The sequence below is a fragment of the Fulmarus glacialis genome, unplaced genomic scaffold (assembly GCF_000690835.1).
Source record: "Fulmarus glacialis isolate BGI_N327 unplaced genomic scaffold, ASM69083v1 scaffold9436, whole genome shotgun sequence".
NCBI classification, from domain to species: Eukaryota; Metazoa; Chordata; class Aves; order Procellariiformes; family Procellariidae; genus Fulmarus; species Fulmarus glacialis.
This window is the reverse complement of record NW_009216204.1, coordinates 7433-18578: the sequence shown is the minus strand read 5'-3', so window position 1 is coordinate 18578 and position 11146 is coordinate 7433. Positions and strand designations below refer to the sequence as shown.

General features: G+C 38.4%; 1 protein-coding gene across 1 annotated transcript in view; it reads left to right on the top strand.

The window, feature by feature from the left end:
• The window catches only part of KIAA0196 (KIAA0196 ortholog), a 27355-nt gene extending 17898 nt beyond the window's left edge, over positions 1–9457 (top strand). The window contains exons 16-28 of the mRNA XM_009579218.1: positions 837–917; positions 1590–1691; positions 2316–2495; positions 3206–3330; positions 3736–3898; positions 4653–4755; positions 4841–4920; positions 5951–6054; positions 6540–6669; positions 6790–6886; positions 7295–7448; positions 7731–7818; positions 9070–9457. Of these exons, the coding sequence (XP_009577513.1) occupies positions 837–917; positions 1590–1691; positions 2316–2495; positions 3206–3330; positions 3736–3898; positions 4653–4755; positions 4841–4920; positions 5951–6054; positions 6540–6669; positions 6790–6886; positions 7295–7448; positions 7731–7818; positions 9070–9126 (1464 nt within the window). The 3' untranslated portion in view covers positions 9127–9457. The remainder of the gene's footprint in view (positions 1–836; positions 918–1589; positions 1692–2315; positions 2496–3205; positions 3331–3735; positions 3899–4652; positions 4756–4840; positions 4921–5950; positions 6055–6539; positions 6670–6789; positions 6887–7294; positions 7449–7730; positions 7819–9069) is intronic.
• Positions 9458–11146: the final 1689 nt, after the last annotated feature.

Here is an 11146-nt window from a genome sequence, read left to right as displayed (position 1 = left end):
TTTCCCTCAAAGAACATATCTTTTAGCTCTCCAATTATCAGTTAAGAAGCCAGCATTTTCCAGCAGTTTTTCAAAGTGCTCACTTGTTAGGAGTTTTATATAAACAGGCTGTGGTCTCGGATTAAGCTGACGTTCAGACCTAAACACTAGGTTCAGACTCCCTCATTAAACTTTGGAAAGACAGTTTACTTGGGGGGGGGCAGGGATGGAGGAGGAGGCAGTATTCAATAATATTTATTTTATTTTGAGGAGGTAGAGGGGAAACTAATCATCTCACATAAAAGCTTTTCACTTTTGATTACTGTGGAATTGTAAGTCTGAACTATGTTGTAAATGTCTCAACGGCAAAAGGCTGGCTTGTCTGAACTCTGAGCTAAGGGTGCTCACCTAATAATTTAAAACTAAGTAAATGTGCTACTGTATTAAATCAGTGGAAATATTGGACTCATTCCTGGCAGCAGACTTTATTATGGAATAACTGCTTCAAGCTGTGTCCCTAGCCTGCTCAAAGGGACCAACTTAGAATTTTGTCCATGATGTTTTGTACACACGTGATATAGCCAGCTAGGTCTTTCCTCCCATAATCTCGGTAAAGCCTGTGAGAGTTACCTGTTCTTTCCTACTGCTAACATACCTATCTTGATCTAATTAAAAGAAAGATTATTATTGTACTATAAGTAAGTCTAGAACAAGATGTAAAATTGAAAGTATATCAGTGCAAATTACCCTAATCTAAAATAGGAAGCTACCATTGGGAAAGATGTATATCTTTTTAGAGTAATTATTTGAATCTGTTGAATCACTTCAATAAATTGTATTTTCTCTTTCTGTTAAAGGTTGCCAAGCTAACCCACGCGATTTCAATCTTCACTGAAGGTATCCTCATGATGAAAACTACTTTAGTTGGTATCATCAAGGTAATGTTCCATTATTCCAGTAGGAAAAAGTCATTCAATTAGCACTTTAGCACAGATATTTCAGGACATTAAGCAAGACCTTGAGGAAAGATAAAAAGACGGAAAAAAATAAGTTTGATGCAAATTTTCAAATGGCGATGCCTAACTTGGCATTCAGATAAGAACTGTATTATTTAAGGTTGTTAAGAACCCATAGTCCTCATTGTAAATAGATTCATCAACCTTACTTGACACACTTTTTTTTTTTTTTTCCTCCCCCTACTGGAAAAGTGACTGCAAGCTTTTCTGAAGAGCTGTTTCTTCCATTGGCAAAGAGTGTTCTTCCTACATTAAGATACCTCTTTCAGGACCAGGAGCAAGTATTCTTGAAGAGATATACACTTCTTAATGCATACTTGCTTCTTATAATTGCATGACATTCTCAATGGATCGTTAACAAAGGTTGAACATGGGGACTACAGACCTTTGCCATTCAACTTAAAGGAGTCATTTATTATCTAGTAGAAGTATTTCAATATTTATTCTTTAGACAAGCAGTGGTGGGAAAGTGCATCTGTTAGCAGTGCTATCCAATTCATCATAAGTATTTAATATCTGTCTTGGTACAAACGAAATCCTTTGTATTTTTTTATACCTTTCTGACTTTAAGAAAAAAATGTTTCTTCTACTTAGGTGGACCCAAAACAGTTACTAGAGGATGGAATAAGGAAGGAGCTGGTAAAACGGGTAGCCCTGGCTCTTCACAGGGGACTCATCTTTAATCCTAGAGCCAAGGTGTGTAACAGCTTGATTTAATTTTTTTTTTTTTTATGTATCTTGGGTTTTCTGGGACCTCTTTTATTATACTACCTTCTAGAAAATAATTCGTACTTTTCTGTGCAGATTTCCTTTTTGTAAAGAAGTACACTTTTTGAACTTCTTAAAGGTTATTTGGAATGCCTTATTTATGTTAAAATGAGTTTATAAACTGCTACGAGTACATAGAATTAAAAACCGTATTTTAATTCTATTGCCAAGTGTCATATCAATTCTGAGTTCACAGTTCTGACTTTGTCTGTGACGACTGATGACAACACATGATATGTATAAGCCAGGTAAACATAGAAAGGCAATGACAGAATAAGGAGTGTGTCCAGATTCTTGAGTCTCCCAGATCAATTAATAGTACCACTGAAGCCTAAAATAAACATTAAAAGCAGGAGGAAAAAATATTTAGCAAGAATTACTTCAGATATGGAACAACTATTGATCAATTTCTCAGCGCTTTTCAGTTCTGGCTGCAGCATATTGAAATCCTCTCGAGGTTGCTATGTAAAGGCATTTAGAAGCCTTTTACATTTTCTTTGTATTCTACCTGTTTACAGTTTTGTTTTTATCTTTTTCCCCCCCCATCTGTAGCCAAGTGAACTGATGCCCAAACTGAAAGAAATGGCAGCCACAATGGATGGGTTCCATCGATCATTTGAATATATCCAGGATTATGTCAACATATACGGCTTAAAAATTTGGCAAGAGGAAGTGTCTCGTATTATTAACTACAATGTGGAACAGGAGTGCAATAACTTCTTAAGAACAAAGGTGCTAGTCAAGAATGAGTAAAAAGTTGATAAATGTCTTTGTATTTGGATGTTAAAGCTTGTTAATGATGGAGCATATGTAACCCCATTGTGCACAATCCATACTGCTGTGACTTCAACTAAATGTGCTAACTAGTGTGTAAAACATTTGCTCCCAGCTTTTTCTGAATGATTTCAGCATCCCCACTGCATTAGTTGTACAGAAGAAGAGCAAAGTACCCCAAACAGAATATTTTAATATCTCTTGCCAGTGAACAATATCTTTCCTCTCGTTCTCAAAGAAAAAAGAAACTAACTAATGAATCACAGCAGTCCTCTCTGTATCTATTGTTAGCCATGAGAATGCAGGCTTAGAAAGATGGCAGTAGTTACTAGCTCATTTTGTGATATTTCACAAGGGGTCGAATGAATAGATCTTAAATTTAACTAACAAAATGGTGACTAGTCTTACTCTAGAAAGGTGCAGATGGAATTCTCACCAGGAGTGTAGGTAGTTCTCTCAGCCTCCACACTTACCTTCTGCTTGCTCTTTGTCATAAGACTTATTCTTCTCTTTGCGTTATTCTCATTTTATAGTGTTCTGCTGTGTGTAATTTACAATATTGTTTTACAGTGCACTACTTTTAAATTAAGCAAAAGGAATAAAATTTCTAAACAAATTAAAAATGTGCAATGGTAACACTGCAAATTACTCTAAAACTTATTTTTCAGATTCAGGACTGGCAAAGTATATACCAGTCTACTCATATTCCCATACCAAAATTCACACCTGTGGATGAATCTGTAACATTTATTGGTCGGCTTTGTAGAGAAATCCTGAGGATCACAGACCCAAAGTAAGTACTGTATGTCACAAGCTTGTATTACAGCACCGTGCATTGCATTGCTCCAATTCCACCATATACAAACAAAATACACAACAAATAGGTTTTCCTTAGCTGTCATATCACCATCTTTATCTAAAACCAAATTTACTGAATCTATCCTGTACATTTTAATATTAGTCTAGAAAAGTTGTGATTTTAGTCTAAGAAGGAAAACAGTGTGTTACACAAATAGAGGAGAGGGAAACCAGGGAAGGGTGACAGAACCTTTGCGGAGAAAGGAGTTACTAAATATCACCTGAGATACTTAGAGAGTCTTTCTAATCTCTGCCTGAATAATATAACTCAGTACTCAGATTATCACAGGAGCTGTCTGCTGCTTATTCTGAAGTAGTTGTTTGTTTAATTTTTCCTCAGAATCACGTGTTACATTGACCAAATGAACACCTGGTATGATACCAAAACTCATCAGGAAGTAACCAATAGTCGTCTCTTCTCAGAGATCCAAGATACTTTAGGTACCTTTGGTCTCAATGGTTTAGACAGGCTGCTGTGTTTCATGATTGTAAAGGAGCTGCAGGTAATTTTTGAACTTTGGTTTCTCAAGGTCACGATGCTTTTATTGTTTAATAACTTCTAGTGAAATAAAAAAAATCTGTTAATTTTTGAAATGGCAAATTGAAATCAAAAGCATTTGAAAAATGTGTGTTCAAACCCAAAGGTAAGAATTTCAGTTACAGATATAATTATGAAAGTTGGTGCTCTTGAATAAATGGTGCTGTGTAACACCAGGTTGTGTGTTACATTAAACAGTGGTTTGCAAAGCATGCCTTTTGAAGGTGTACACTTTGTGTATACTTAAAAGTTGATCTCAGGTCAACTTCTATTTTTCTGTCTAGATACCAACAAAGAATTAGATTGTTCGGGTCTATCGTGATATAAATAAGCTGTCAATCCTATGTAATGACTTTTTCCCTAATACCTTTATGTAAAACCAAGTTTTTTTGTTTTCTGAGAAGAATCCAGTCCTGGCCTTGTTAAAGATTTTAAGGAAAATAAGTATTGATGAAAACAGTTCTTCCTCAAAAATTGAACTAATAGTTGTCTACAGGGGGTATTACGTATTGATGAGGGGGATCTGCTAATTGTCCTATCTGCTAATACTGATTAGCATAACTCAGAAAAGCATGAAGTCTAACTACAGAATTCCTTAACCCTTCATCTGTGGAAATATTCTTTCCCTGCTGTTAAAAAATGTGGCTCTTGTACCACCGAGATTAAGCATTGAGTACATGTGTGAGGATTTTACTTACTTATTTCTTTCTTTTATTTAGAATTTCCTCAGTATGTTTCAGAAAAATATATTGCGTGACAGGACAGTACAAGAGACCTTAAAAGCACTTATGAATGCTGTCAGTCCTCTCAAAGGAATTATAGGTAAGTGCTTACTGGTTAAGATGGAAGAAAGCCATTGTCTTTGTACACTTGTATTTATTTCTCTTCTTACTTGTTCTTTTCTCAGCAAATTCGAACAAGGTTTATTCCGCAGCAATTGCAAAAACTCAGAAGATCTGGACAGCATATTTAGACTCCATTATGAAGGTAGGTTTACATGACTTAGTGATACGCAGAATTCACTCTAGGCTCTTCGGTTATATACTTTAATCTGCTTATTTTATAATGTTGTATTATATTGACCTGGAATTCTGTAATATCACAAGTGAAGCAGGCCTGGATTTGCAAGAACGCCTGAGCTTCGTTTGTATGGACAGCTCACACTTCACAAAGTGCTTAGTGCTGAGATTCATATGTAATAGTTTGCCAAAAATGGAGTCTGGCACTGGAGATCTGATCTGGGAAGACCAAGTTAGTGCTCAGTATCAGGAGCTCTGAGACTCCCCACAGTGCCTTGTGAATGTAATGTACCTAAGGCTGAAGACTGGAGCAGTAGTATTTCCTGAACTTGCCTTGTTCACGCAGAAGGCGGTCTACCATGCTGAAAATTTAAACAAGCTATCCCATTAACATGTCTCTTTATCTGTCTTTGTAATGATATTTTGCGACCCGTGCTTTTCAGAGTGCTGTGAATATTTGTTTATGTTACTGAAGAAAAGAGGAAAGGTCAGGGAAGGAAGGGGAAGGTTGACTGCAACAAGCCTCTGTTGGTTTTTATCCCTGACATTGCTGACCCTAAGTTCTAGGGAGAGGTGGGGAAAAGAGTACAAGCATTTTCACTGACCAGTGGAAAAAAAGCAAGTAACTGGGGTTTTATATCTGTTACCTTTTTAGTGCCCTTTTCACACTGCCTGTTTTTGCTATCATGAACTGTGTGTAAATCTTGAGTGCTGTGAATACTTCTCTCCTTTGACTGCACTGCACAGTTGGGGTCTGTCAGTTCTGACTGCAGGCAGTCTGAATCAGTGCTCTGTTACCAAAATGAGGAAGTAGCTCCAACCACTATGTATGTCCCTGCTTTGGGCAGCCCTACAAAGGCTGTTAGGTGTAATGATGACCTTGTGTAATCTGGTTAACTGTAAATTGTTACTCATTAAGTTTTTCCGTAGTTTGACTTTACTCCTTTGTTGCGTTCAGTAAAACCCCCTACCCTTTGTTTGTTTGTTTGTTTCAACAGGTTGGTCAGATGCAAATTTTAAGACGACAGATTACCAATGAATTAAATTATTCCTGCAGGTTTGACTCCAAGCATTTGGCTGCTGCTTTGGAAAATCTCAATAAGTAAGAAGCAAAATGTGCTGAAGAGCTGCATGTATCACTGTGATGTAATTATTACCGGCTCAGCAATCCTTAAAATCTAAATTACGGAAAAATACAGAGGCTGATTGTATTCAGGTTTTTGTTGATGAGTATTTGAATTTGAACCCAACAAAAACATTAAATGCATGTATAAAAATAACTTGGCAAGTAATTTGTATGAACATGCTAGTGGACAATGCAGCTACTAACTGCATTTGGTTATACCTGGATTTGAAGTCATATTTGGATGAGAAGTAAGAACAGTGAAAATGTATCGTGCTGATCTTGAAACAAATGTGATGTTTGTAAAAAGATATTCCAAAAAAAGTGGTTTACTCTTGCTTGTAACCGTTTACAGGTTTTGTGTCTTTGAAGCTTTTAAATTAATATGACATGTGGCATCGTGTAAGGTTTATTTGGGATAATTTAAATAAGTATTTAATATAATCAATTTATTTTCCTTTTAGAGCAATACTGGCTGACATTGAAGCACATTATCAGAACCCATCACTACCTTATCCTAAAGAAGACAACACTCTTTTGTATGAAATCACAGCTTATCTGGAAGCAGCTGGCATTCACAATCCATTAAATAAGGTCAGACTTACATGCCGGTGCTTGGTACAATTTGCTTTTTCTATTTTATTGATTATTAACTGAGAAAAAAAATTAGTATATGGAAGAACTGTGTTCCTCTTTTTTTTTTTTCCCTCTCAGATCTACATAACAACAAAACGTCTGCCATATTTTCCCACTGTCAACTTCCTATTTCTCATTTCCCAGTTTCCGAAACTCCAGTACAACAGAAATTTAGGTATTGTATAAGTTGTTGTTTGTCTAAATCTAATGAAAACCTATGTGAAATTATCTGTAGAGAACATAGTAAAATTATCTGCATAGAAAGTACTTGGTTTCTGACTTTAGTCCATCATGTCCAGGCAGGTTTGTTATAATATTGAAGCCAAATACAATGGAGTAGGAAACAGAATCCAAACTCCTGACTTTCTCATTCCATCCTAAGCCTTAGCAAATGGCTTAATGATATTAACTATGGAAGAAATGCAGTTGTTACATTAGTTTTTAGTTTTTATGTGTCGGCAAGCAGAAGGGGAGGCACAGCAAAAAACCTCATGAGAGTATATTATATAAATTTGCCTCTGCTATAAAGAATGTGTTCTGTTTTACAAACCAATGTTGGTTTGGGGTTTTTTTTTCTGTGCAGGAGTGGTGTGCAAGCGGCCAGCTGATCAAATTGACTGGCTTCCTTTAGTTCTGGGACTCCTTACCCTGTTGAAACAGTTTCACTCAAGATACACAGAACAATTTCTGGCTCTGATCGGTCAGTTTATTCGTTCAACGATGGAACAGTGCACAAGGTATCCATGTTTTACTTTTTCCCTAAGTATCACCTCTGTGAAGAGGGCTTCAGTAGTATTATCACTGCTTTTTCAGTATGTTTTTCTAGCAGAGTATATTTGACATAATAATAACAATATATTTGACTAAAGGTAAGATTAAAATACTATTCCTTTTTGTAATGGAACCACATGGTACCTAGTGGAAACGGTTGTTATTTAAAGGCTGGCATTTTCGTGTAACTTTATGCAAATAACTAATTGGCTAGTAATAGTATGATCTTCACGGTGGTTTAATTTTAGCCAGAAGATACCAGAAATGCCTGCTGATGTAGTGGGTGCCCTCATGTTCCTGGAAGATTACATTCGCTATACAAAGTTACCAAGAAAGGTAAGAAAGAATTCCATGTCTTCCCTATGTAGCACTGAGCAGGAGTCCTGTTCAGATGAGCTGTGGTTACGTACTAGCAGTTTGATTGCTCGTATCTACTCTGGAACATGGCATTATCTGTAAACACATATCCAAAATAATGGACCTGTTAATCCTGTCCAAAAAGCGCTATTGAACCTTTTCAGATGTTCTGTAAAAGATTGCCAAAAGAAATACAGATGAAAAATCTGTTACCTGGTAGGAATTGGGTCATAATGAATTCTTTTACTCTGTACGAACTACAAATTGTGCTACTTGCGTACTCTGTGTAACTATTCCTATACTAGTCATAGTATCCTTACGGAAGAATTATTTTCTAGAAAATACAGAGAGCATACAAAATATAGAAAGGATTTCAACTTTATGCGGATTTAAGAAGAGTCTGTTCCATTTAATCTTCAGAGAGCGTGTACATTGCTGGGGGGGCTTTTGGGAAGGGAAGAAATAAAATAGCAGTTCTGAGATGTTGCAGAATTAAGTAATAATAAACTTAGCAGTATTCTAAATGCAGGGCAAAAAGCTAATTAGCAAGTCTAAATTTTGGTGAAACACCATCTCCAGTCCTTGATTTCCTTCCTTTCCCTTCCTGCCAAAGCATGGCTTCCCAGGCAGCTGCCTTATTTCACATGCAAGGGAAGTTCTGAAAGTCTGGGCTTGTAGAGAGACTTTATTTTAGGGTTAAATGCAGCTGAACTGCATTTGAAGATGATTTGCACATGGTATTAAAAATAAGTCATTATCCTATGTGCTATGGGCTGTACCTCAATGATTCTTGAATAAGCCATTTCCCAGCTAATACTCACTAAAAGAGAGAGAGGTTCTTCCAGTTTCTCTCTTCTTCCCAGCCCACAGTGCAATGTGTCAGTCCCCGTGTCAGTCTTGCAGCTGATGTATCTGGTACCTGTGCCAGGTTCCACTTCAGCCTGGTGCTACATGGAGAAACGGCAGAGAGGGTGTCAGCGTTCCTCCAATCTTGTACAGTACCTGTGGTCCCGGCAATTCCTCACAGCCCAGGGCGTGCCTTACCTGCCTGACATCGTGTTCCTTCCTTGCTTTGTGCACCAAGCAAGAGCACGCCCTAAATCCGGGGTGGTTCAGGTCAATAGTGTTGTGTGCTTGATTCATAGATTAGATATGCTTGTTAGCAGGTGGATAGAGCATACAAATGAACAATGAAGAAAATACCTAACTGTGCCTCCCTGTTTACTTTAGGTTGTTGAAGCACATGTGCCTAGCTTCATTTTTGATGAATTCAGAACTGTTCTATGAATATGGAGAAGGACCATGTCTTTCTCCCAAACCTGAAATGGGGACTTGGGAACTGAAGATGAGACAAGTACAGCTTTTCAGAACTGTATCTTTTCTGTGCTTTAAGGCAGTACCTACAACTGTCTCTATGAAATGTAACCATCAGCACTAGTCTATATAACTAACACTTGTTTAGATCTTGGCATGATACGCAATTTGTATCTCATCCAAGCAGTGTACATTTTGTACTGCACATTATAAATGCTGTATGTAATTGTTTATGTATAAATCATTTAGTTTTTTGTTCTGAAGAACTATTTGTGGAAGTTTGACTTTTGTATCACAAATGAACAATGAAGTTGGAAATAAAGGTGTTGGATAGTTTGCCAGGACTGATGATTCCAAAGTGTCAATTTTCCTGTTAAAAGAACCATCAGTGAGAATGAATATACAGTGAAAAGAGGTTTGGTGTCTGCCTCTGTACTACAAAAAGTTAATTTTCCTCTATAGAGGACAGAAAAATAATTAAATAGCCATAGCTGAAAAGTCCTGTCATGCTATTTAAAGGCACAAATATTTCTTCCAGTGCAACTCAACATGACTAATGTTGGGGGCAAGGTGTTTATTCACGTAACTTTCAGTCTTGGTATGGAGCCTTTTACACCTGGCATAATTTTCTTGCTAGGAGCTGCTGTGGGAAGGCTAGTGGAGGATGTTATTCTATCACTGGGACAGCATGGTGATTATCAGACTGGAAAAGAGAAGGCAAATGCAACAGCTGAAGGGAAAGGTTACTCGGAAAGAGGCAGTTATGGCACTAAGACAGGCTGGAGTGGCTAGATGGCAAATCAACTCCTCGTTTAAGAAAGAAAGAGCAAAGGAGAAGAGGCAATGGGAAGCGCAAAGCCCCACGATACTGGTCCTATCTGCATCACCCTCTGCAGTGAAGATGCATCTTCTTCATCTGCCCCTAAATACCCCAACCTTTTTCCCTGAAAACAAGAACAGGGAATGTGCGGTCCCCCTCCACTACCGCTGATGAAGGGATCTGGCCAGGGAGACATCTGTCCACGCCTTCCATTTGTACTACATTGGAGCCAGCATAATAAATAACAGGTTAGGGCCCTACTGGTTACCGGTGCAGAAGCAGCCTTAATTCATAGAAATCAGTCCTATTACCGCAAGAATAAATAGATTAATATTAATGAATTTGGGAAGGGGGGAAGAGGTGGATCAAGAAGATTTTGTAATCTTGCAACTAGCAGGGTACCCACAGTTTTTGGATCAAGTGAGGGTTACGAGAGTGCCTGAACATATCACAGGGCACGATCTGTTACTAGAGGAAAATATTCCATTGGTACCTGACCAGCTGGGACCCTGGAGCTTGTGGCAGGGAGGACTGTGGCTCCCACCATTGTGCTGATCGCCCCGCCAAGCCTATAGCCTTCAAACAGCACCTGCTGCTGCCTCAGGGATACCTGCACAACCCCACGATTTGTCACGGGGTTGTGGCTCAGCCCTTGGAGGACTGCAGCCTGTCCCCAGTGTGTCACCCACTCCATTATGTTGGTGACATCCTGCTGACTGGACGTACCCAGCAAGATGTTGGGGAGGCACTGAGCAGTGTCATGGGCACCATGCGAGGGCATGATTGGGAAATTAGTACGAGGACCAGCAAATGAAGTACAATGTTTAGGCATCTTCTGGCAAGGAGCCTGCCGGATTACAGAAACAAACAAAACTTCATACAGCTGAGCCCCAAAACAAGGTTGATGTGCAGCGCTTTGTAGGAATACTGCGATACTGGCGCCAGTTTATCCTGCACTAAGCACAGATTTTAAGGCCCCTGTATAAAGCAGCGAGAAAGAGGAACCAGTTTGTATGGGGGAAAGATGAAAAAAGAGCTTTCAAACAAGCCCAGCACACTGTCTGCCCCGTGGTTGCACTGGGACCTAAGCAGCCTTGCAAACCTTTTGAGCTGGATTTCTTCGTTTCGGGACATGATCTTGCACAGTGGAGTTTGAGGCTAAAAGGTGAAGGA